The following is a 26,490-nucleotide window of genomic DNA, read 5'->3' as shown; positions in this document are numbered from 1 at the left end:
CACGAGGCTGTCGGCTGCGCCGGCGCTGTGAGGGTCGGGCGAGGAGCGTCATGGCGGCGGCAGCGTGTGGCGGGGAGGAGACGGCGGCGGCGGCGCGGGCCGTTTGCGCTTTCTCACCCCGAGACCGTCGTTTCTTCGCCATCTCCGGTTCGGATGGGCGGCTGCGGGTGTGGGAGACGACGAACAGCCGTTTGCAGCAGGAGTACGTGCCCTCCGCCCACCTCAGCGCTGCCTGTACCTGCCTGGCCTGGGCCCCGCCGGGGGGACGCCCGCCCCCCAGCAAGGTACGGGCAGCGTGTGAGGGGAGGGAGCGGGGCGGTGTGAGGGGGGGACGGACACCGCGGGGAGAAGGAAGCGGTGGGATGGGGACGGCGGCGACCCAAGCAGCCCCGACGCGTGGCCGAGGCCCGCTCGCCTTCACCCCGCCCTCCCGGCGCCATGTGGCGGGGGTCGGCGTGTCCGGGCGGGCTCGGGGGAGCGGATGCGCTCGTGCCGGAGAGGGGAGCGGGCTGAGGGTGCCCCGGGGGGGAACGGAGCTCCGCGGGGTTCCGCTACGGCGTTGCACCCCCCCCTCCCCACCCCCCCCGCCGTGCTTGGGGCATGTCCACGCGTGAAGTTCCACGGGGTGGGAGTGTGGGGGGAATCTTCTCCCGTCAGAGGAGGATCGCAGGATTGCTTTTTATGAGGCAAATTTCACGTGTTGGTGGGGGAAGCAACAGTGGAGACTTTTAATTTTTTTTTTTTTTAAAACAAAAAATGGGGTTATCAGCAGAAGCACTGACTGTGTAAAATAATTTGTCTTTCGTATCATCTGCGTGGAAGAAGCCTTCCTTGAAGGAGCAAGGTATGTTACTTCATGGCACATCCCACCTCAATCGAAAAGGTGATGCCACAGAGCAGGTCGGCTGCTGCGTGTCCACTTAGCTTACGTACAGTTCACTTTCCAGTAAAGGCAGTATCTCTCCACGCTTCCTTACCCTTGGAAGTATTTCCATGCAAGCTGCTATGCTGTCCGTGATGCATCTTCCCGAGCTCAGGAATCCTACGAGAAGGTATTCGCTAACTTCATTCAGAGCACGCATCAGAGGGCTCGGATGTTCTCCACCTTGAATTTGTTTTATTTAACTTCATCTCAGGTGTGCATTCGGCCTGAAAATAACTGGAGTATGTACAGTAAGGTACTTTTTCATCCTCTTTTTGTTGAAGTAATCCTGGTTTTTTTAGCTACAACATGCCGTTTTCTGGAAAAAAAAAAAAAGTATCTCTTGGATGAAGTGTGTGAAATCCACCCCCTTTATGATAAGAATTAGGGAGGGCTTTTTAGAATTCCTTTTGATATATTAACAGTTTATTTGAAATACTGTAAGACGTATTTCAAAATGCTTAACACACAGGTTGCCAATATAAAGGAAGATGGTATTGTCTTATTTTTCTCAGTTGAGCAACTTAGTCTCTGAACTTTGAAAACTCTCAGAATATTTGGAGAATGCAGTAGAAAGGGTTACTTTTAGATTGACCTTAACCTGTTCATTTGTCACATAACTTTGAAGAAAAAAGGATACATGCATTAATTGCAGGGCTGTGTAGGTTCTTCTTCACTCTTCAACTTGTATGTGAAAATGGGGTTAATCTATCCTGTGTGAAATAAAACTTAAACTAACAGTGCACTGCTGTGGTGCCATAAGTCACGCACAGGAGGTTTCTGAGTGGCTTTTAAAAACTAGCCCTTTTCTAGAGACCTGCCCCTAAACCCCACAGATGCTCCAGTTTAACCTGTTTTAGGGTTGTACAGAATATGGGCTTAATCAGATGGCATTTGGCTAACTTTCAGTGCTGTCTAATTATTCCAGTAGTTTGAACGCTGTCCGCTGCTTGAAAGTTGGTACGTTTTCAAGTGGAGCTGGAAAACATACCGTTTCTTAGCATAATTATGCCATGAACGTCTATAATTCATTGGTTTGTCGCTAGCCTGAACTGAAGAACTAAAGCTGTGATGGTTCTGCCAAATATATTTTATTGAATGTGTTTTTTCTCACGTTTAGTCTTTTTTCTCCTTTTTTTTTTTTCTGGAGAATTGACATCTGTCTGGGTAGTACCAGTATCTGGTGTTCAGGAGTAAAACTGTGCCAGTAGATATCTATAAATGGTGTTTGTCCAAGTCACACCTAAACTAAGTATGTTTTGGGCTGCTGCCATGTTAACAAAGGCCACGTGTTACAGGGGAATATTAGAAATTCAGTTTTGAACTGCAGGCCCTGGAATTGCTGATGCAGCGGTGGCTTGTTGGGATGTTCCCTGCACATGTGCTTTTGCGTTGCCGATGCCTACTGCCATCGTCTGCTCCATGAAGTGGTGCCTTCTGCAAGAGTATGTGGACCACTCACTTTCAAAATACCTTCTTCTACTTTCTTCCTAATAAGCTCCAACTGCTTTGTCATCTTCAACTCTTAAAACTCTTTAGGCTTCCCCCCATTTTGGTGTTTTAAGTGCTTTACTTCACATGTGAGCAGCAGAGATCGGATTTCTAGTTTAAAAAAAAAGGTCTCAGTGGCTGACCTACTCAAGTAAGAACATTATGGAAAAATATGCACACAGTCCCTTTACAAATAACTTTAACCATGTCTACTAATTAAAACACTGTGCCTTTTCAGGCGAAGTTGAATGATTTCTAAATAAGCTTGAGTCTGAAAAAAAAATCAGAAGGAAACTGATACTTGGTGTAGTTCAGGTGCCATGTCCTATCCTACCCCATCCAGGAAAATGGGGTCCTCTTATATTTAAGACCCTGACCCCACATGGATCTCTACTGCAGCTGGCAGTCTGTCTATGTATGAAGCTAATGCAGGGTAGAGCAGTTTGATTTTTAAAAAAATTTTCAACTTTTTTTATTTCTCAGAGTGTTTTTTGTCAAATATTATCTCCAACATTAATAGGTGTCTTAATTTTCCGCTGGCATTTCTTTCATGCAAAAATTTCTGACAGAATGCCCCACTAATAATGCTGATAAAGGGTGGTCAGTAAAGAAATACCTGAGGAAAAAAATAATTGGAAAAACCTTCACTGCCTCTAGTTTTATTCTTGACACTGGAAAATAACTGTAGACTTTAGTGGGAATTTTGTTGTACCTTTGGGTTGTTCAGAGGGAAATTGGTCATAACAAACTGCAATGGAGGGTGGACAAATTTCAGTTAAAAGATTTATGCAAGGGAAGAGAATAAAAGCTGTTCTTATTTGTGGTTTTGCTTTGGAGTGGGTTTTTTTTTTTGGTAATTAGTAAAACTACCTAGAGATCTACAAGTACCAGAAAACACATAAACTGTACTTGTGTCTCCACAGGCTACGTTGCCCTTGTCTTGGCACGTCAGGCAGCAGTTTCAAGATGGCATTCTTGGTATTGCTGCTAAAAACTTATTTGAGTCTTTTTTCATATATTGTCTTAAAACCTGATTGGTATGCTTGGTTGTGCTTTGTGACTGTGGTGGTTTCTCAGCACCTATGTTTTCATAATATTTTATAAATGATTTTCTTTCCCAGGAAAGACGAAGCCTAAACAAATGCTTGCAAAAAACCCCAATGTAATCTCTTTTCTCAAGAGACTGCTTTTGATGTAAAAGTATCTGTATAACACTTTGGTATTTATTGGCCTAAACCAAAACACTTTTCCTTGCATGAGGTGTTGTCTGTGTTAAATACAGAGGAAAAGAAAGTCCTGCTTCGAAGAACCGAAGCATTTATCCTGCTCTGTTAAACTTTTAAATCTCAGTTGTGGTGAAAGCTCCCAAATCCTGACTGTCATTGTATCTCTGGGCCCGAGTAAAAATTACATGTTCGTTGTGCGATATCTGTTGTATGACAGATTAGCTATACGACGTGGGTCTTGCACAGAGCTGATTGTTCACATTCTCTCAGTCTCCTTTGGCTTCTTCTGGCTGTTCATCAGTGCAAATATATCTGTTGTGTAGAGGAAGCATTAGCTTGTGTATAATTTTTTTTTTAAATGGGAGAGAATGCTTTGCTGTGACATAATGAGTGTAAGGAGACTTACCAAAGTTCAATTAAAAAACTAAACAGTAGCATTAGGGATGTTTTTTTAATTCTGAAATCCTTGAACAGTTTTTTTCTTTTTGTGTGTGTGTGAGTAGTTATGTAGGATTAACCCAGTGAGAATAAAAGGAGTAGTTTCTGCCTTCTTTATTTTAGTTTCATATGCTCAAGAGCCTGTTTTATCCTTTTCCCCTTCCCAGTGATGTGCTGTGTTCACCTGTGTTTGGTTAAGAAAGATGAAGTGAAATCTCTCCTTGAAGTGGTTGGTAGCACTTGCAAAGCAAGAGGGTGAAGACTTAAAAATTGCCTGATCATAGGAGGTCCTCGGGTACCGATGCCAGGACTTGGGCAGAACACTAACTTTGAGTCCTGGTTGCTTCCCTCTGCTGAGTGGGGTAGCACTTTCTTAAGAGGCATTGCGAATACTTAATATTTGCAAGACTTCTGAATAGCTTTTGAGAAAAAATAAACTGGTCATTCTTGATCAAACGTTTCCATTTTGTGGATGAAGCATTCTGATGGTGTTAATCTTTACCTCTGCCTCTGGAACACAAACTCTGTGAAAAACTTAAATGTGGTGTTTTTCCCTCATGGATGTGGTTGCTAGGCTAGCAAAATGGCCTCTACCATGTTTCCAAGTGACTCATAGCAACTTTGTTACCTTGTACCTCCATGTACAAGATGAGTCTCTAGGTTGCTGTGCACTTCAGTGTCTTCATTTTGTGTCTTAGCAGAGTTTGTGCTGGCTGACTGGGTCTTGAAACTTCTAGAAGTCTTTTTCCCCTCTCCATTAACACTTAGAGTAGCTGGTCAGACTAATTAATTTCAAGTTTTCTCTTTTTGATTTTTCCAGGATGGCCCGCAGAGGAAAAAACGGAAGTCTGAAGTTGCAGAAGTGGACAAGCAGTTAGATATCCTGGCTATTGGTACAGCAGTTGGTAGCATTTTGTTGTACAGCACAGTAAAAGGAGAATTACAGAGCAAGCTAGTAAGTAATATACCCTTCATCACATCCATCACATCCTACCAAATACTGATGGTTTCAGTCGGTTTATGCTGTTCTTTCTGCTACTCAAAAATGGAATAAACTAATTATTCAGATACTTTCTTTTTTTTCCTTAGTAGCTGCATATATGAATAGAGGTACAGTAATTCAGGTGCTTAGGAATCTTCAAGTGGTGCTTTTTCTGTCATTGGCAGTATGTACACTGTATGTTTCAATGTTAATTCAGTATCTTAGCATTGTGCATGGATTTGTTACTTTGCATTTAAAATAACAGTAATAATGAAATGCCTAACTGGGGAGTTGGGTCCTCCATGGGGGTGTTGTACCCTCAGTTCCTGCACAGTACTGTGGGAGAGGAGGGCAGGATTGAAGGACTCATTGACTCTTGGGAAGGTGTCCTGTTGATGGACGTTTCTGTACAGATGCAAATTTACCTCCCTTGTGGCAGCTTTTGAGCCCTCTCAGTACGTGATCTTTCTCAACTGAGATAAAGCTGATTTTCAAAGTTTGCCCATCTTATTGATACCTTCCCTGTTACTGCTGAGTACCTTGGGTTTAGTCTTGGGTTGCGTAACAAGCAAAATAAATCTGTGAATGACTCTATGCAACACTTTGAGACACTTGGGCATGCTTTTGCTTCTAAACTTAGTTGTGTGTAGGTGATCAGTGTTCACAAATGAAGAACAAGCAATGACTTCTTAAAATCATGTGTCACTAGCTAACAAATATAAACTCTGTTTTATGGAAAAGCTGTATTTCTGCCTGAAAACTATGAACAAAATGAAAGAACTTCAGGTTAAACTTTACAGTTTCAGTCAGTTTGAAAAACACCGGTTGCTCTTCTATAGGAGCAGGATAGCAGATGTTACTTGGTGAGTACTTTTTTTTTTTAACAGATAGGTTCAATTAAAAGATTATTCCTGCTAGAATAAAAGCCATAACTTTTAGCTGTTCTTACTAAACAGAATATCTTGCTGTAATGTATTTTGTCTTGCTGAAAGCTGATTTGCAGTGACACTGCAGTGACACTTTTGGGAGTAGTCTGAGCTGGTGCCAATTCAAGTAGTGAAATTTTATAAACTTCAGAAGTATTTTCAAAAATTATTGAAGTGTGTGTATAGGCTGGAGAGATTTTGGTGGTTCAGGGAGGTGAATGATGACCCTTTGTAGGGTCTTCTGATCTGATGATAGCTTACTCTTGTATGCTGAGTACAAAGGGAAGGATACTCGTCTCTGGATGTACTTAAGCAGGCAGGCACTTAGATGACTATCGGCCGGATATCTGTGCTAGCTTTTCTTTTGAGCAAATTCCATTCTATTAGACAGCCTTGTTTGGCAGTGTGTATAAAAATAGTGGGCAGGACAATTTTTTTGTTAACCCAGAGGTGCTAGAACAAGAATTAATTCAAATACTTATGTGTATATACCAAAACATGAAATATCTTTAACGTGTATAACTGTATATGTATATCGGTCTTTAAAACCACACCCTCTCTTCAAGTTGCCAGTGATTTGAATTTAGTTCTTGAAAGAGCCACTTGTTCACATTATTGGTGTGGGGAAGTCTCAGTAGTCAAAATTTCCTCATTTATTAATGAGTTGACCCTCTTTTACCTTTTGCAGGACGGTGGTCATGACAGTAGAGTAAACTGCGTGAGATGGCATCAGGACAACTCCTGCTTGTATAGCTGTTCAGAGGACAAACACATTGTGGAATGGAACGCACAGACCTGCAAAGTAAAGTGGTAAGTGATGCTGGTTTTTGGTCAGATTTGTTCACACTTGCATTTGTGTATTTCCTCCTTCACAGGTTTTAGTGAGGGCCTGTTGGAAATGATGCACTCTGCTCTCCAGGCTTCATGCCCACCATACAAAATTGGCTGTTACTTTTCTGATATTGGAAGTGGTTTTATTAAGGGGTGAAAGAGTAACTCTCACAGCTGTGTTTCTTCCTCTGTATATATTGGAAAGACTAGATGAAATGAGTAACTGCTGAGAGGGATTTGGGTCCCTCCATGCTAACTTTTAGTGGGACATGGGCTTCTAGTCACATTTGTGATGCCGAAAAATCTGAATTCCAGAAGATATCCTTGGAAATATGGGGGAGCAGATATTGGAACGCCTCACCCCAGTTAAATTTGTTACATGCACCTGGCTTTGCTCAGCGGGCCTTGCTGTGATGATACCCAGTTGGTTTCGCTCACTACTGATGTGTGGTGTGGACAGTTCCACTTGGCTGTCTGAGCAGGCTGCTGCCATTTAAAGTACCATTGAGCAAAACACAGCTTAGTGCAGGGTAACAAGATGTCTAGTATAAGCATTTAGTTTCTTTTGTAATAAAGCCAAACTGTTTTTAAACTTAAAAGAAGAAACCAAGATTTCTGTTAACGATCCTGGTTATCTTACTTCAGTAAAAGACTAGTGAATGACAGCACTTTGACCCTTCTTTTATGCTGTTGTTTCTTTTTTGTAGCATTTCCCACCACCGTGTCATTCTTACTGCAGCTCTACCAGTTTTGTTAAAGATGGAGTGGGCGCTCTAGACAGCCCATCATCAGTAACCTCTTTGTTTTCCCTAGAAAGGAGATGCATCCTCTACGTTGTGTTGAGACCCTGACGTAAAGTAGCAGAAGATGGCCGTAGAATCTCCCTTTAGCCTTCTCTTCTTAGTATTGAACACGCCCAGTTCCCTTCTCACCTTTTCTTCTTATATTGTGCTCTAGTCCCTAAGCCTTCTTCGTGGCCCTCCACTGGATTTATTCCACTGTGTCAGTGACTTTCTTGTCCTGTCCCAAACAGGACCTAGTGCTCAGATGCAGTTTCAAAAGTATTGCACACAGGAGAGGAATCACTTTCCTTGCCCTCTTGGCCACAGTCTGGCTAAGGCAAATCAGTATGCAGTTGACCTCGTTGCCACAAGGACTCAGTCTTATTCAACTTAGCTATGAGGACTGCAAGCTCCTTTTCTGTAAAGCTGTTTTCTAGCCACTTGCCCCAGCATGTACTGGGATTTTTCTGTCCCACTTGCAGGACTTCATGTTTTTGTTTGAGCTTTGAGATTCTGACAGCCTGTTTCTCAAGCCTGTTGAGATGTCCCTGAATAGCGGCCTTGCCTTCCAGCGTATCGACTCTTCTCCCTAATTTGGTACTGGATGTGAACTTGTTACATTCTTGCATTCTGTCCAGTTTTGAGGTCATTAATGAAGGCCTGGGCAATTACTGAAGATGTTAAATAGTATTGAGATATCCTTATCTCAGTAGGGATATGGAGCGACACCTGTAACTGGCTGCCAGCTGGACTTCATACCAGTGATCACAACTGTTGGAGCTCAGTGATCCAGCCAGTTCTTACCCCTTCTTAGAGTCCATCCATTCAGTCTACATCAGTTTGTCTGCAAGGATACTTAATGTGTGACGTTGTCAAAAGCATTGCTAAAGTCAGGTTAAACGGCATGTATGGCTCTCCTTTCATCCACCAAGACAGTTGACCCATTAAGAAGGCAGTCAGGTTGGTTAGGTGCGAATTGCCATTTGTAAATCTATGCTGGCTGTTCCCAGTCACATTTTTGACCTTTGTGTGCCTGGAAATGGCTTCCAGGTAGATTTGTTGTATAACCTTCCCTTTTGTTCCCTGGATTCTCCTTCTTGTGCCTCTCTCTTGTGTGTGTGTGTGTCTCTCTCTTTCCCCCCCTCCCCCCCTCCCCCCCTCCCCCCCCCCACCTTATGGGAAATTCATCCTGAGCTGCATGGCCATTCAAAATGGTAGTGTGGTCTTACAATTACACTGACCTCAGCCCTTCTGGATGCATCCCATTCAGTCTTAAGGAGTTGCATGTGTTGTATTTGCTGTTGTAATTCCTAATTCGATCTCCCTTTACTATGGGGAGTGCTTTGCTCCTTCTGACTCTGCCTCTAAGTTTGGGAACATGGGAGGCCTGAGGGACTTCGATCTTCAGTGCTTTGCCCTTTTCTATGTACTGAATGGGTCCCTACACCATTCTGCAGCAGGCCCACACACTTTCCTCAGTCATCCTCTGACTGTTGCTGATGTGCTGTCTGTACGTGTCCTTTCGTTGGCCTTTGTATTTCTTGCTGGTTTGAACAGCAGCTGAGCTTTGCCTAATTCTGTCCCTGCATGCCTGGACAATATTTTTATATTCCTTTCTGTAGCCTGTCCTACTTTCACCTCCTCTATACTTCTTTTTTGTGTTTTTGAGTTGAGTCAGAAGTTACCCACTTGGCTAAGTCAGCCTTCTGCAGGACCTGGTGATTTTCTGCTCATTGGAATGGACCATTCTTTTGCTTTGAGGAGGTTCTCTTGGAAGAGCAACCAGCTTTCCTGGGCCCCTTTGCCCTTCAGGACAGCCTCCAGTGGGATCCTGTCAATCAGTTTCTTTGAATAAGTTGCAGTCTGTGCTTCTGAAGTCCAGGGTTGTCATTCTGCTGTTTATCTTGCTCATTTTTCCTAGGGTCTTTAAATTCATTGTCTTGTGGCTGCTATAGTTCGAGGTTGTTATCAACCATCACGTCCCTTACCAGTTCTTTTTTTTTTCTTTTTCTTGCAGTAGCTGGTGCAGTAAAGCATCTTTTGTAATCTGCTTGTAAATCACTTGCAGGAAGAAAAGGTCATCAGCACTTGCCAGCAATCTCTGGGTCTACTTGAGCCCTCTAATGCTGCCCTTCCAGCAGTCGCTGGGGTGGTTAAAGTCCCTTAGAAGAACCAGGGCATGAGATTAGCAGGATTTATCTATTTCTTTTTAAATTGGACGATCTGTAGCAGATGCCTACCATACCACCCTTGTTGGTCTCTCCTCATAACTTACCTGTAAGGTTTCTACTGGCCCTTTGCCTGTTTCAGAGGAAAGCTCCGTGCATTCATGCTGCCCTTTTATGTGGAGAAACCTCTCTCCTTTTTGCCTTCCTGGTGTGTCCTTGCTGAAGTGTCTTCCTAAAGGTGCATTTATTGCAGCGCTCCTGTCCTGCGAACTATCCCACTTTTTCTCTGTGATAGCGTGTGTGTTCATGTACAGGTACTTGAGGTGGGTCCCACTCATGCTGCTTTCTTGGGAAATGTGAGAATTTTTCTTGTTGTGCTTTTTCTTGGGTGTTCCCTCTGCTCCATCCCATACCACCACTTTTTGGGGGGCTGTGATTATAAAAGGTAATTAGATGCATTGTATTGTTTAATTTTGAACAAGAAAAAAATCACTCCTGAAGTGTATACATTACACCAGCAATATAATATCATGCTTTTTAGTTGAAAATTTTCTCTGGTGATATTATGAGTCATACCTAAGATAAATGACATTGGAAAGAGTAGGATAAATGAATTCCCTAAAATTTTACCTAAATTGAATAGATTAGAAGCAACAAATTATCTAAAATAATTGCTCATGCCCAATGTACATGTGAGATTGCCTGCATTCTTTAACACTTATCAGGACCTGGAAATAAATCCTTGCGTATCCCAGAGAGAATTTAGGATGGTTGCTCCTGGGGTAGAGAAGTACTACTTCTGATTTGCAGGCTTCTAGGAATTTTCCCATAGAAGTATGGACTGCTAGATAGGGAATTGAAACCACATGGGTTTAGGCTTCACTTTCTTAATTACTGTAGAAGTAGTCCATAGAACCACTTCAGGAAGTCTGTGCAGCACACATTGAAACCTCTGGCAGAGGGACAAGCAGTTGGGGAAGAAAGTTTCTGAAGAGGCAAGACAAGGTATTGGAGAGAGGTAGTATGAAACATTCTGGATGACTTCTTGTTTCTCTGGTTGTAGCTTTTTCATATCTTAAATACTCTGAATACTTAGAGGTGTTCTGTACATCTTAGGCAGCTTCTTGCTTCATGATATCCTGTTTAAAATTCTTTCCTGTGAAGAGTATCCAAAGTAAAAACTAATGGGTTTTTGCTGGATTTATATTCTGCAGTCTAGTTTAGGCTAGTCTCTTTAGTACATTTAGTAATGTAGACCCAAAAAAGTATTTTTAAAGAGTTTGAAATTCTTAGTCCTGACCTTCTCTTTGGAAGAGAACACAGAATCTTGTCATACTCTCCGTAAGGTGTAATGTTGTTTGTCGAGTTTGTAGGCAGTAAAACTTTCAGCTTCTATGAAATAGGAAAACTGATACAGTAAATGAGCTCTGTTGGAAGACAGAAGTGCTCCTTGGGCACGTGAAAGTTATTTGGAGGCATTGCCAGAGCAGTTGTTTACAGTCAGAATGTGGTGGGTTGCAGGGTACTTCCTATCTGTAAAGGGTTTGTGTTAATGCTCTCCTTGCAATTTTGTCCTGTGAGAAACCTGTAGTAATCAGACTCCTTCAAAGCAGATACAAGCTTCTTGTGACAGCACTTTTTAAAATTTATTAAATAGTGCTTTGAACCATAGACCTTTAAGGCGAAGTTTATTATTGTCAGTGTCATTGACAGACTTGGGAGGAAGGCCAGGAACTGAATGGGCATTGAAACTCCAAATTTTAGTCTCCAGAAGGCTGAATGGGTTGGTGTAAGGTTTTTGGATTATGGTGCAAAGAGAAGTCTTGGTATGATTCCTCTTACCCTGTTTGGAGTAATAGAGAACTTTGAGAGAGGTATTCATAATAGAATAGGGAAGTATTAAAGAAGTGTCAACAGTTATTCAGTATTAAATAGCTTTACATTTTTGAGTTGCTGTATTTTGTGTAAACTAGTTTGAAGGAGAGGAGCAGAAACAGAAGAGCTTTGACCTCATCTTTGGCTACTTAAATTGTTTTTAAATTTTGCTGTAAATTTGCCATGATGTAGATTTTGAGATTATGCTAATTAATATTGTTTTTTCTACCTTCATCTTTCTCCCTTTGTACAAAAACCCTTCTTCCAAATTCTAGCAAGTGGAAAGGTGACAATAGCAGTGTCACCTCTCTATGCATCAGTCCAGATGGGAAAATGCTGCTGTCAGCCGGTAGAACTATAAAACTGTGGGACCTGGAGACCAAAGAAGTCTACAAAGTAAGTAACTTCGCTAAACGACGTGAAAAAAAAAGTCCTTGATTGGTGACATTATGTATCTAGTGTTTCCTGATAGGACATCTGAAAAATTTATTGGGTGTGAGGAGACAGTTGGCAGTTTTGGGATTGCTGGAAGCTGTTGCCATGATGATACACGCAACTGTGGTTTCAACTTGCTGAGAGTTGAATGAGGACATTAAATTCCTTGGCTGTGTCTGAGCATGCTACCAGCACCCTCTCTCAAGCCTGTAGCAGAAGATGGATGCTGTTCTTTTTCAGTGAGTCCCTTTCTGATACCCTTCTAGCAGGAGAGCTCAGTTCACCATGGTGTTAGTTACTGCTGGCATGGCTTTGTGCGTGAGCTCCCTGACTTTTTTCATGAGTCCCTCCTTAAAGTTTCAGGTTTCTTTGCTAAACTTTGTGTAACTGGTGGCATTACTGGTTTTGTTGCTGAAACAGTTGGAAGGCATAGGGGCAAAACCCTCATTGTTCCCTGAGCAGGGCTCAGACATGAGCAAATTACCATGTTTTAGCTCTTCTGTAAATGCAGTCATGTGCTCTTGCATGTTAACAGATAGGATGCAGCTAGTCTCTGAACCTCCTGGTACTTGCTGTCAGGTAAGTGTGTACACATGTGCTGTTACTGTGGACTTGCTGGCACGTGCTCCTACCATGTATGTCTGCATCCTATGATGACCAAAACTGCTATTTATGGAAGTAGATTGAAGTACTGTTTTGGTGTTTCGGGGTTTTTTTTTAATTTTTTTTCTGGGGAGGTGGGGTTGAGCAGCCTTAGTGTGTCAGCAGACCTGTGCATTCCTCTTACAGTTGAGAATGAAACTAGGAATCTAGTTTTATTGTAAAAGTCGATGTTTAAAATTGTGTGTGGGGAAAAAACCCCAAAAATACGCTTTCTGACAGTAACAGCAGTACAGGTGAAGGTGGTTTATTTTGCATGGACTTAGTCCCAGTGAGTTTGTCTTTGATTCCCCATTTAACTTTTAAAATTCTGATAAATATCTGGAGGCTCAGAAAAAATTTTATTGAAATACAGGAATGCAAGGAAGCTGATCACTGGTTAAAAAAAATAATCACTGAAATGTCCTTGTTTGTTTAGTAACACTTGAATCTTTCCTAATGTTCTTTGTGAAGTAATGTTTTAATTTTTGCCATACGACTGCTTATGGCAATTGTTGAAAGATTTGTATTTTTTCTTTTAGCATTTCACAGGCCATGCTACATCAGTGTCATCATTAATGTTTACTACAGTGAAACCTATGAATGAAAATAAGCCCTTTGATGGAATTACAGGGCTTTATTTCTTGTCTGGAGCTATACATGACCGATTACTGAGTGTATGGTATGTAAGTCTTACATAATTTGTGACTTTGATTATGATCAGTATTGAGGATAGACTCAAGGAGTATGTTCTGAACTTCTGTGATTAAACAGAAGGTTAAGCAGAGGGGGGCACTGGAGAAATGCAGTGATGATCTCTTAAATGGTGCTTTCAACTCACTGATTATTGAATGAAGATGTGAATTTCCTTGGCTGTGTCTGAGCATACTTCCAGTTGCCGTTTGAATCGCTAATGTATGCCAAGAACATACTGTGTAACAGGCTTCCTTGTTCTTGGTACTTGCATGTTTATGCTCAAATTTTTTGACAAATTGGGAGTTACTTTGTACTTGGAATTTCTAAGCTGAAAGGTGAAATTAGAGCATGAGTATTTTTGGGTGGGGTAGACACTACCACGGTTGCTGATGATTTATGGGCTTTATAATGCTTTTCATGTGCCAAGGGTGCTGTTTGTGCTATGGTATAGTGTACTGTTTGTGTGTTCCAGGCAGATCAGATCAGATAGGAAAGAAAAGAATGCCGTGATGTCTTTCACAGTAACAGATGAACCAACTTTTATTGACCTGACTGTATCAGAAGTCAAAGAAGAGGTAGGACCAATAGTTTGTAACCAAATATGCACAAGAATTTTCAGTTGTCATACCAGTTTCCTTTTAAAGGTGTAAAGAAAGAAACTTGTATTTGGCTTCTGTTATGCAGAATTGAGATCTGAATGCCAGTTCACGGGTGTAAGGATATGTATTACAGGTGCGTTTATAAAGCTGATGATTTGAAATAATAATCTTCAAAGCTGTTAAGTGCAAATTCAGCGTTTTCTTCAGAAATTTTGCTTGTGATGGCAGAAATGTCAGTTGTTTCCTATTTAGAACAAATTAGTACTCAAAATGGTTGTTAGAACTTGGCATTAAAAAAAAAACCACAAAAAATTTCTAAAAACGCAGTTTGGGTATGTTTCTGTTTTTTCTGATCTCAGGTGGCTTTGGCGGTGTAGCTGCATTTGGAATTAACTAGCCGTTAATGAGTTAAAGTAGCAGCATCATTCTCCAAGTCTCTCAGTTTCAGAAAGTACAAGTCTTTCAAAGTAGTTGTCTTATGAAAAATGTCTGCATCTGCATGTGAAACATGTTCACAAACTGTTTTAGTAATTATTTAAAACAATTTTCTCCTGCTGCTTTTAGATTCCTTTCTAAGAACAGTATTTCATGCTGAATTTTCTAATGTTTCAAATTGTGCCCTCTTACTGCATGTATTGGGGATAAGAGTATTCTGTAATGTACACCTGTTGTTTAATTGCTCAGAGCACTCATCTCAATTTCTTGCCTCCAAGTGTATTTACAATGTCAGTGCCTTTGTAGACCTATGCCTCTAGACATGTTGGTACCATATTTTTGGAACATGGCTGCTACAATCACATATGTCTACTACTGTCCAAACTGTTCAAATTTGGATATATTAGTAGTGATACAGTAAAGTACAGTTAGGAGTTATCTTTTTGTCTCCTAATAGTTGCACTAAATATTCTTGAGTGTCTTTGATCTCCCTTATGGATTTAGTTATATCTTTAATGTGTTTAGCTACTGAAAAAAGTCAAATCATAACCATTCAGCTGTTTCTTGATGTCCTGTAGTTACGGGAGGTTTGTCCTTTGAGCTAATTGAAATCTTTCTGTGCCTTCTTTCAGCCTGTAAAGTTAGCAGTTGTGTGCAGAGATGGGCAGTTGCATTTATTTGAACATATCTTAAATGGGTAAGTTAGTATTCATCTTGAGGGTGTCTTTGGGAAAGGTCTGGCATTACTGTAAGGCCAAGTTCAGTCTCGTCCTGCTGCTGCCTTTAAGCTCTCCTTTAAGCTCTTGTGTCTGTTTGCCAACCAGGTTCCAGGTGGCTCTTTGTCTTGGGTTACTGGACACGTTTTTGGAGAACTTACTTGCTGTGGGCTGTGCTGCACTTTGGTATTAAGTGTTGCTTTAGCCAATATTTTGTGTGTCTGTACGTCATCTTAGCCATCTGTAAAAGGTGTAAACTGGCTGAGTTTGCTGAGGGCATTCTAATGAAAGGTGCGTAGATGTGCAAGATATTGAAATGTTCAAGCTAAACCTTTTGGAATTTTTTCATTCCATTTTTTTCAGTTACTGCAAAAAACCCTTAACATCAAACTGTACTATCCAGATAGCAACGCCTGGAAATGATGGGGACTCCACACCAACACCAGTCCCTATTCTAGCAGCTGCGTTTTGTGCAGACAAACAGTCTCTGCTGCTTGTGTATGGAAACACCTTACAACCCATCATGGAGAAAGTGGTATGTAAAGCTTACTGAAGAGCTTTTGAATTTTGTAACATGGACTGCATACTGCTCTCAGTTGGAGGTGTTGGTGTGGAGTGTGGGGTGGTGTTTTTTATGTTTTACTTCTTTGAAATTGTATGATGAGACAAAACTTACTCCTTCCCCCTTCTGGGGAAGCTATGACTGTTGCCCCCGAGCTGTTTCCAAAGGCTATATTTATTCTTCCATTCTTTGAATTAAAATACAACTTGATGTTATCGCTGGCTGTTTCTTGCCATTTCAGCTGTTACTGAGTTAGGCCACTGAAACTGTTTTTAATACTGTTGCAGTTTACCTGTGTAAGGTTCTTTGGAGAGCATAGAGATCTGGTAACAAAAAGCAGATGTGCGAAGCAGCTGCTGTTCTAGAGTGGAAAAAGAAGTTAATTCTATTTTATGCCTGTGTAATTTGTTCTCGTCTTTCAGTAGCGTAATGAATCGCAGGGCTGAATCTCAAATATATTAACTGGTTTTGTTCCTGTCCTTCTAGTCTTTGAACACCGCTGAATCCCACATATGTTTGATAAGGGATATCCAGAAAGTGTTGTCACTTAAAACAGATGTTGCTGTAACAAAGGTGAGCTTTGTGTGAAATGCAATTTTGTTGTGCCTCTTGTTTTATTCTGGAAATAGTAGAATTCACTGTCTTTTAAAATGAGGTTGGATTTCTGGAGGGACCTGCTCAGAACTGGTAGCTACAGATGTCCATAGCACTCAAGCAGGTGTGAGTAAAGTGTGCTTTGTGGCTGCTGTGTGTCCTAGTTTGCCCTTGCACACAGTTACCCTCCTGTAGCTCAGAGGAAGTCCTGTTCTCAGTGGGTCTGCCTGACAGACAGGACTGGCTGATGGTTTCTTTTCTGCCTGAGGTCAGGCCTTCCCCTAGGAGTCTGTCAGTTTGTACAGCCTCTTTGGCCCGATGGTTTGAGGTGAAGTTGGGGCGGCTTTGTTTTAGAGTCTAAATAAAATGTAATGGAGCCTTAAAGGGCATGTCCTTTTGGCTGTTTCTCAAGCTGGCCTTCACATGTTCCGCCTGCTCGCAGGGATGTGGCATCTGGGAGTGTGAGCCTGACACTTAGATGGCAATAGTCTCCACTGAGGCCACTTGAAACTCTTTTCTTTCATGCAGGATCCCCTGGGGGTTTAGAGACAGGCTGTGAAGTTCTTAGTGTGCATACTCAAGGCCTTAAAAATTTGTAATGCTTGCAGCATCAGTGCAGTGAGCAGACAGCGCTGTTTTTCTAACCCTCAAGTTAGCTGCTGGATCTGGTGCTCCATCAGCCAGGCAGGAGTTTGTGCTGATTCCTTAGTCCTGTAACCGGTACCTAGCAGAGCTGAAATGCAGTGAGAGGTGTAGGAACTCCATGGCATGCGGTGATGATACCCTTCTTGGTTTCGCATTTCGCTGAATTCCAGTGAAGACGCATTTCTCTTGGCTGTCTGAGCATGCCTTGTGGGGAGAAGGTCAGTGATTAGTATGGTGAGCAAAGGGGGTAGTATTTTAACACCATTGCTGTTCGACAGTGAAATTCTTGAGCCACAAAATCAAATTCTTTGACTTTTACACACAATGTATGTAAGTTGCTTTGCTCACCGTAGTATATGATATTTGCACCACTTCAGTGGGCACCCAGCAGGGTTTGGGCAGGCCTTCAAAAAGAGGCCTGCACAGAAGCACTGTGGTTAAAGAAGTGTTCTGGAAGTAGCAGCTAGCATTCTTGATATTCTGGAAGCGGCGTACTCCCTTACAGCCTCTGCGGGTCAGGGGAGCACCTGGTTATTAAATATATAGCCTTTAAAATTCGATCTCCTTTGTGTTGTTTGAAGATGGGTACCATAGCTTGTTTGGTATAACCTAAGGTTGCTCTGTTTGTCATCCTGATCATAGCCTAATTCAGAGCACTGAGTTCTGCTCCTGAGGAATCCCTGGAAGAAAATTGGTGGGATTGAAGTGAATAGCAACTACCTTGTACTGTTACACTGTGCTGCTGTTCATGATCAGTTCTTACCTTCCAGTGGAAGCTGAATTAATCTGCATGTGGTTTATGGGCCTGACTGTTGGTACACGTGATACCTATTGCTAGCAAACATCCAAATACTTGTTGTTGTATGGAAACACTTAGTTCGATGAGTGTTATCGAATGAGCTTGTAAGAAAAATCATTCACAGGTGATTCCAGAGAGACTGTTGCTTTAGTTAATTGTAAAAACTAACTGTTGCTTGAGGTTATTAATTGGTCTTCCTAATATGTATGTCAAGAAAATGGGTTGTGGCAGGCTGGTTTTACCATGTACGGGAGAGTCTCGGAATAAAATCAGTGTTGTAAATTGGAAGGAAGGTCAAGATACTAACAATTTATGGAAATGTGGTTATCTCTGTCTACTAGGTAAAGACTCCTGTTGTGAACTCGGACACCAAAGTTCTAGTGCCTGGCATTCCAGGACATAGTACAGCTGTCAAAGCTCCATCCTCGGGAAAGCAGAAAAAGAAAAACAAGAGGAAACCGGGAGACACAGAGGTAAAGTGCTGCTTCTTCTAAACGCAGCCATAATGGAGAAACTAGAATCATAAACCATTGTTATAACTTCTTCAGGTGAACTTGAACTTGCTTTGTTTGGTGTGGAAGCAAGGTTAAGGATATCATCTTTTTGTATGAAGACTTCCCTCTGTTCAGAACCTTTCCCTCATTCAGGTCCTGTGTGCCTTGCCTGTAGTTTCACCATGTTCCTGCAGAACTTTGTCACATGCTTGTGTCTGTCTCTCTGTGCTAAGGTATATTACTGCTTTTCAGTTGAAACTTCATCTTCTTTTCTCAGGCTATTCTCTGTCAGTACATTTAAAAGAATATGCAAAATTTGTGTTATTTTCCAGCAGAATCAGAAGGAGTGCTGTAGGTTAGGTACTTTGCTTTCAGCTGATACTTCTGAAAAACTGCACTAAAACAGCACTGCCCTTGTTTACCGTCTGCAGGAAAGCATTGAAGAGCGCCTAGGGGCATTGGATATCGATGTGAGCAAAGTAAAAACTCCAGGTGGCCTTCCGCAAACAGATAGCTTCGCAGTACTTTTGGTTCAGGGCTTGGAAAGCAACGATGCAGAAATCTTAAATGTAAGTGTTACAAGATTGTTGTATGCTGTTCAGTCTATTCACTGAGACTTGTGGGGAGCCTTCTTGAAAGCTGGGGAGGCTGAACAGTCAAGAACCCGTTGTTTCTCCCAGCTGCTTTTTGCTGATTTGGCTGCTCCAGGCAGTGGTATTACAAATGATAGTAGCATTATTGCTTTTTTTATTATCTACCTTGCTTTCTGAGTCAGTCCATGAATTTTGAGGCGCTTCTGTTTATGATAAATTTGTTATGTCACAGTTCAGTTGTTTTACAGGCATTGTTACTAATGCAGCCATCTTCCCTTTAGCTTGAGCTGGAGCATGATCTGTACTTAGTCTCCTGAGTATATGGCTTCCAAGTAGACACTGTTTGAAAAATGCATTGATGACAACAGTTTCACTTGAAAAAGCTTACTGTTGCACTTGGACTAGGAGGAAACAATAGTTCTGGGGCAGGGAAAAGAAATCTTAAGAATTCAATACTGAATAGAACTCACTTGTCGCAGATACTGGTGAAAGGCATTTATTTACAGAAGTGAAGCACAGAAAACAGCAAGGGAGACTTTAATGTGCCTGTGGTGCTGTGTTTCTAATGTGGGGTGGGCGGGCTAGTTTTAGATGGGTTAATCAAGTGTCTTGTTTCGTTAATTGTGGTAGACTTGAAAAATGGAACTCCTTTTCATAGTAAATCTTCTTTTACTCATTATCCTCATCTTAGCATACAAAGGTAATGCAGTAGAAAGATTTAAAGCCAGGGAATTTTTGATTGTGCACATTGCTCATACACATGTTAACTGAATGACTCTCTGATCATATTTTTCCATTTTAACAGAGAGTGCTTAACACAAGAAAGGAAAATGTAATAAAGAACACAGTAGCCAGAATGCCTGTACATGCTGTCATTCCACTGCTGCATGAGGTAGGAGAGACTGCATTCCTTGTACTGTCATACAAGCCACGTTTGGTCTGCGTTCTAGCTGGGGAGAATCCAGAATATGTTTCTCTCTTTGTACCAGTGAAATTGGTTTGGTAGTTTTACAGGACAGAAATTGTTCTTATCTTCTCTGGCTGAGGCTTAACCAAAGAACAAAGTGCCACTGTCAAAGCTAGGAAGAGCATTAGATCATGTAGTATTATCTTAAATGATTATGTGGGAAAAAGAGAAGGAAGAGGTTAAGCTAAAGCTTGTTTAATCCAATTACCATTACATCTTCTTTTAAACTATTAAAATGGATGATAATTTGAAATATGAAAATAGCAGTGCTAGCCAGAGCAAGTTATGTGAGCATAAATATGCTAGATACTCATGTGAGAGAAAGAAAAATAGAATACATACTTAGAGTGGTGAGTTCAGATAGTATTTGGAAATTGAGGGGCAATTTCTTTCCTCTTGAAGATAACCCAGAAGCCCAGTTGCTATGTTTAAGCTTTGTGACATCACTTAGTAATAATTTTAAAAGGGATCTGGCTTCTGAACTGCTTCTTCAGTGGTACTAAATAAAATCTGTATTTGGACAGAAATATTTTAATGATTAGCCTTATCTAGACATTACTTTGTTTAAACTGAACGTTGATTAGTTGCTATTCCTATGTGACTGACATTCTATAACACAACTTCATGGTTAGATATCTCTTGAATTCTAATGTGCTGGCCACAGTAAGATTTAATTTTTAGTTGTGCTAATCTTAACTGAACGATGTAGATGGCCTGGTATTTAATGTTTAGACTTTTAAGCATGTGTTGTGACACCTCCTTAGACTTAGGTTAATGAGGTGCAGCATTTCTTCTCTCAAACCTTAGTCAGAGAATCTACGTGCAAGTGTTTGGCTATATAATCTTCATGGATGGACAGACCTTCATGTAACTCTTCTCCAGAGCTTGAGATCTGTTCTGTAAAATAGCCTTTACATCCTATTACCTTATTCTTCCAACTTGTCCACCTTGTAACAGCTGCTCTACTAAGCAGATACACAGAGACATATAAACAAAGGGATTTCCTTGTAATTATTCCTGCCAGCTTTAAGTTTCACTGGATATATTGCCTGTTAAGAGTTCCAGTTTTATTGTAACAATGAAATGCAGCTTTTGCATGTTACCAGCCTGTGTATAGGATGGTAGAGCCAGCAATGTAATATTCTGGAGCCTGGCAATGCTTCAAATGCCTGGAGGTCTTTCTGCCCCCATATTAGAGCTGTCACATGGATGTAATGTTGGGTTTTTAAACTCATTATGTGTTTGTTACTTATTGCTGTCTATTTTTGTTCTTTTAGCTTACGAAGAGATTGCAGGGCAACCCATACAGGTAAGAGAAAACTCAGCTACAGTTTAATTTACCTGAAAATTTTATGGGGTGTGTGATATGGTCCCTCCCTCCGCCTGTGGGATTGATTTCCATAGTAACTGTGATTAAACTGCAGCATCTTGTGGTAAAAATTCTTACCTGACTGTGGGTGCAAAGAGCAACTTTTATGAAGACAGAGCTTTGTCAGGATGGCTGAGGTGAAATTAAAAAAGGGAAAAGCATACCTGAGATAAGCATAAAACCCTGAGAAAGTGTACGAAGTCCCAGAATATCGGCGCTGTGGACCTGATGAATATGTAAAATAAAATAACTATCAGATGTATAGCTTGTTTGGTTTAATTATAAAATATATTTAGGCATCTGGTGTTGCGTTAAATAACAAAACCAGCTCTTCCTGCCCCTGTGCTACCCCCCCCCTCCGCCCATCTTGTTATATTGCTTTAACGATAGCTTTGCTAAGACTAGGTGTCCTTAATTGTGGTATGTGTATGTTTGTTTGAAATACAAAATCTGTCATTGTAGGTGGAGAAAGAAGTAGCATACTTTGGTCTTTTACTCACAGAAATCTCTCATAAAAGACGTCAGAAACAGAGACCCCATAATATGTCTAGTTTTAATCCCTCACTTAAATGTCTGTTCTTTTCCTAACAAATAACTCACATAGGTATCTCATCTGGATATCCAAACTGTAATATTTCCATCTGAATTTATGTGATTATGTAAAGAAATAGGAGCACTTCCTGTGGATCTGCTTAGCATCTAGGATGTGAAATGGGTGTTTCTCATCCAGTATATCTGACAGAATTTATTTTTATTTTCCAGTGCCTCACTAATGGTTCGATGGCTGAAGTCAGTTTTTACTCTGCATGCATCCTACCTTTCCACAGTAAGTATCTTGCATTAATGATAATGCGTGTAACTGAAACGAGATTTAAATGCTTAAGCTGATGTATGTTCTCCCTTCAGGGATCTGCCTTCTGCTCTCCACCTATGGCAGTGCCCAAATAGTGTACAGGGGCTGTACTTGTGGCACTTTTGCCATATTGCTGCACCTTGGTTATAAATTGTTGGTCTTAGGCATTCATGACATAATTATAGTCATCCCAAAGTCAAACCAAGATAAGTTATGTCACACCTGTGAGAGTTAGGGAACAAAACCGCTGTCAAAGAGTAATCTAGCCTGTGTCGCTAAATCTTACAGAACTAAATTTGCTTTGCTGTTGTAATGCTCATCTTGAGACTATCTTGGGCATGGCTAGATTTATACGGTAAGGGTATGCCAAAGTTGTCAGGCTAGTAAGTAAAGTAGTAGCTTCTGGGATGAAGTCTGGCCTTGCCTTACAAGTGATGGATAAAGCGCTCTTGCTCAGTTAAAAAAGCATTCTGGCACTTAGTCCTTTCTCCCATTTATTATAGGATTGCTGCGTGTCAGAACTTACATGCATTGCTGAGGCTGCGTTCGTACACTTGTGTATATTCAGGTCCCATTTACACAGCTTTCCAAGCAGTGCTTTGACACCTGCTTACGGCTGTGACTGTGGAAAGGAAAAGTAGTACAAGAATTGCCGTGTCTTGAAAGTAGATATGTTTCTAAACATGGCTAAATGTTAATTGATCAGGCTGCAGGTGGTTTCTGTGAACCCTCAGCTCTCCCTTCTATCGAGAATAATGTGAGCAAGGATTGCTTGCCCCAAACATACAAAAGTAGTTTAAAAAAAAAACATTTAGGATGTGTTGGTCAATAGCTTCCTTTTTCTTCATCCTTGTCTCAGTTGCCAGACCTTATTCCTCAGCTGGGGATGCTATACCAGTTAATGGAGAGCAGAGTAAAAACTTTGCAAAAGCTTTCCCGTCTGCATGGAAGACTCTTCATTCTTGTCACCCAGGTGAGTTCCAACTAAATAACATGGGATGTGTAGAAGTAGTAGTGTTTGCAGACATAATTTCCTGTTGTGGTTACATCTGATGGGACCTGTCATCGGGAACTTAATACAGCTGCTGCACAGCTATGCTGATAACATTCAAGTCAGCACACTTAATTGGCTCTCTAGTTGGTCTGTGCTCATGGGAAATGTTACGCACTTTTTCCTGCCAAATGTGTCTACTGACCTATAGAGTTTTAAAGGGGAATAAAGGGGAGGTACTGGGCCACTTCAGAGCACATGATTCTAAAATTTGACTTTGTCCTTTGTACTTGTTTGGCTGTTAAACCACTGCTATAAATTAACTAATCTGTGTTAAACTTGATGTGGACCTCATTTATGTTGTTACAAGTTTTGTTGACATTTAAGGTTGGAATATATGATGCATCTAAGGCTAATCTGCAAATTCCATTCAGGTTGCAGCATCGGAATCAGTTCAGGATGTACCTGAGGTTAATCAGACTGCAAAGCTGGTATATGAGGATGGTAGGTGTCATATGCTAGGTGTAGCTCGGCTCCTGAATTCACGTGACTGCAGATACTTGGTGGCTGTTCATCATGTTCCTCTGCTTATCCGTTAGTGTACAGTCTGCAGGTAGAGGGTTTTTGTGGGAAGCCCATGGCAGGAAAGTCAGTGGTTAATGATGTGGGCATCTTGTAGTTTGTCCATGCGTCCTTCTGTCTGTCCTTCCTTCTGTCCTTCCCTCCCATCCTTTTATTTCCTTTCATTCCCTCTCAACTCTGATTCACAAATTAAAAATCTGTTACTTGGAAGTTCAGTATGCTGCTTAACTGGCAACCTCAAATTCCTAGCACTACCTGCCCTTCTGCTGAGGTAGGTACAGTCAGGGCACTTTTATGTTTAAGTCTGCAGGTTGTGAAGGTAGCGGGTGTCAGTGTGTGTGCCTGCACGCTTCCAATCTGGCCTTTTTTATCTACTGCAACTTCATAGTGTATAATCGTAATGGAAGTGACTTGTTCCTAATTCATGTTGATCAACCTAATCTTCAGATAGAATTAGTTTTGGAATTGAAATAGCAGAGTTTGGAGACTTAGCTGCATGTGGGGTTGGGCTTTGTTTGCACAATGACATTTTAAAGTCTGTTTTCCAGACTGAGGAATTGTTTTCTCTTTGCAGAATCCTCAGAGGAGGAAGGCTCAGATGATGAGATGATTGCAGATAAAGACTCTGATGTAAGTGGAATTGGATCGGATCTTCTCCCATTGCTTGTAACAGAAATCACACGGCTGTCAAAGGTTCAAACATTCGTGTTTATTTTTTTCCCCAGGAAAACTGGGATGAAGATGAAGAAAAAGAGGAGCAATCTGATGAACAAGAAATGACTGTTGAAAAGGAAATCAACGGTGATTCTGATTTGGAACCAGAAAACGAAAGCGAAGAAGAATAACAGCACGAAAGAATAACAGTTAAAACATGTGGGCCACCAGACTCGAATTCTGGATCATCTTGCTGAAAGATGCCATATTTGCATATAGGGAGTGCAGACTCATGCACGGCCTGTGTGCAGGGGCACATGTGGGACACTGTGCATTTCCGAATCCAGAATGTTTAACCACGCCAGCCTTCTCTCGCCCTATTTCCCTGTGCTTACTTATAGAAACATTTCTTCCACCTCATGGTCAGATTATGCCTGTCATGTGGGCATGCATTTGTATCTCAAGTGAAATAAATCTGCCACCGCCGTTTGTGTGGTAAACTTGGTTCAGCTTTATATTGAATTTGTTTCAAATATTCAAGGATCAAGGACAACCGGTCTATACCTTCTTTCCATGCTTCAGTTAGCAATAGCAAGTGGGCATCCTGCTGAATTTTTTTTAAAAAAGAAAACAACAAAAACCACAAACCAGAAAAAGACAAAAAAAGATATTTTTGTAATATTTAAATTCTCTACTGAATTTCTTTTCTTCTTCGCCCACCCCCCCATTGGATTAGCCATACCTTGGCAATATCTAAATGCCAACCTGACTTAAAAATGGCTTTTTCTTTTTTAACAAATTTGAACTCGAGATTTTTCTATGTATAAATCAATGACTTTTCTTGTGCTTCAGAAGGACGTTAGAACTATCACTGGCTCCTAATTTTGTTTTAATGGAGGCTGTATATAAGTATAATGCTAACCCAGAGGGATAGACTGTTGAATTGGGTGGGGAGAGGGGAGTAACACAGGGAAATGAGAAGGTGAATGCTTGTGAATACGTAGCGCACAGCTATACCTTTATTACAGATTTTTAATCTCTCAGTGGCGGAACAAGGACAGCTATTTGCTCAGCTAATGGAAGCTGAAGTGGTGCAAACATTTTTAAGAACAAAACAAGGTAAAGGTTTGAGCCATTCACCACTATAATGTACAATAATATATTTGTCTATAAATGCAGCTGTTGCAACTAAATACCACCCTCTTTGTAAAGTGAATAAATATACATCTCCTTTACCAAATACCTGTCGTGTGGTGTTTGTCGAGAGAGACCTTAGGTAGCTAAGGGTGGTGGTGAAGGATGAAATGCTGTTTGCAGATAGCAGATTTCTAGTGGAGGAGGGAGCCAACATAAAAAGTTGCAGTGCTCTGCAAAGCATCTATTGTTAGCAGTTGCTCAGCTCCATAAGTTTCAGTCCTCTCTGTTGGTTTGCCCACTGCTTGGGGATTGTGTTGGGGTCACAGTGCTGCCTGGAGGCGTGGGGGATTATGTCACTGACAAAGCTGGAAGGGATGTGTTCTGTCTTTGGGGAGCTGGAGGTTGAAGGGCAGCAGTTGAAGGCTTCCAGTCTTTGGAGAGTTTTAACTGGCGGTAAATTAGTGTCTTAATAATTTTTAAAGCTGGGTTTTTTTACTTAATTTCTGAGATGCTGTGAAAATAAATGCCAACTTGTGCGCTGTCTGTGCTTGCACAAGCCACCACATTAGGCTGAGCTGATGTGTAAGTTTTTAACCAGTACTGATGTTACTACACGGAGGCAGGCTTCAAATCGGGCAAAAGAGAGGGATGTGAGTGAGGGTTTGTTGCATCTCTTGTGAGTGCTGTTCTGCTGAGCTTTTGGGGTGTGGAGTAACACAAGGAGCAGCTGTGTTTTGGTTGTGCAAGGTCTTACGTGTATCTGTATCCCAGCCTTTCCAGAAGACAAAGCAGAAGTGCTGGGTGGGGGTCAGAGCAGGCTGAGTATCTTGTTGGCACTGTTTGGGTATGGGGAGTGGTGGCACTGGAAACTGCACCTGTAAGGTAGGCATTACCTGTGTCTGTCCTGTCAGTGCACCAGGAACCTGTGGCAGGAGAGGAGCCGTGGGAGAACTTGGCAGTGGGAAGAGGAGGGGGATTTCAAGAATGTCTTGCTCATTCTTCAGTTTCACGGCCATTAAGATTGTGCTAATCTGTTTAGGTATCAGACAACAAGCTGGTAGCAGGGATATGAGTTCTGGTCTCCTGCTC

At 41.4% G+C, this 26,490-nt stretch overlaps 1 protein-coding gene and 4 non-coding genes across 5 annotated transcripts; all 5 read left to right on the top strand.

Annotated features, from left to right (window-relative positions):
- Positions 1-2: 2 nt before the first annotated feature.
- Positions 3-24,768, top strand: WDR43 (WD repeat domain 43). The gene is made up of 18 exons (XM_064446431.1): positions 3-284; positions 4,898-5,032; positions 6,674-6,795; positions 11,917-12,037; positions 13,258-13,397; positions 13,884-13,986; positions 15,078-15,142; positions 15,525-15,696; positions 16,210-16,296; positions 18,103-18,234; positions 18,687-18,824; positions 19,654-19,740; positions 21,093-21,124; positions 21,947-22,010; positions 22,897-23,010; positions 23,463-23,532; positions 24,185-24,240; positions 24,336-24,768. The coding sequence occupies exons 1-18, from the start codon at positions 51-53 to the stop codon at positions 24,453-24,455; spliced, it is 1,992 nt and encodes a 663-aa protein (XP_064302501.1). The 5' UTR covers positions 3-50; the 3' UTR covers positions 24,456-24,768.
- On the top strand, positions 7,222-7,298 carry LOC135312933 (small nucleolar RNA SNORD53/SNORD92). Its single transcript, XR_010372548.1, has one exon. It is a non-coding gene; the product is annotated as a small nucleolar RNA SNORD53/SNORD92 (small nucleolar RNA).
- LOC135312934 (small nucleolar RNA SNORD53/SNORD92) lies at positions 12,177-12,260 on the top strand. The gene has a single exon (XR_010372549.1). It is a non-coding gene; the product is annotated as a small nucleolar RNA SNORD53/SNORD92 (small nucleolar RNA).
- LOC135312935 (small nucleolar RNA SNORD53/SNORD92) lies at positions 13,519-13,602 on the top strand. The gene has a single exon (XR_010372550.1). It is a non-coding gene; the product is annotated as a small nucleolar RNA SNORD53/SNORD92 (small nucleolar RNA).
- On the top strand, positions 17,086-17,164 carry LOC135312932 (small nucleolar RNA SNORD53/SNORD92). Its single transcript, XR_010372547.1, has one exon. It is a non-coding gene; the product is annotated as a small nucleolar RNA SNORD53/SNORD92 (small nucleolar RNA).
- Positions 24,769-26,490: the final 1,722 nt, after the last annotated feature.

Source organism: Phalacrocorax carbo, chromosome 3 (genome assembly GCF_963921805.1).
Source record: "Phalacrocorax carbo chromosome 3, bPhaCar2.1, whole genome shotgun sequence".
NCBI classification, from domain to species: domain Eukaryota; kingdom Metazoa; phylum Chordata; class Aves; order Suliformes; family Phalacrocoracidae; genus Phalacrocorax; species Phalacrocorax carbo.
The sequence above is the reverse complement of the archived record's forward strand: the minus strand, read 5'-3'. Positions and strand labels throughout refer to the sequence as shown.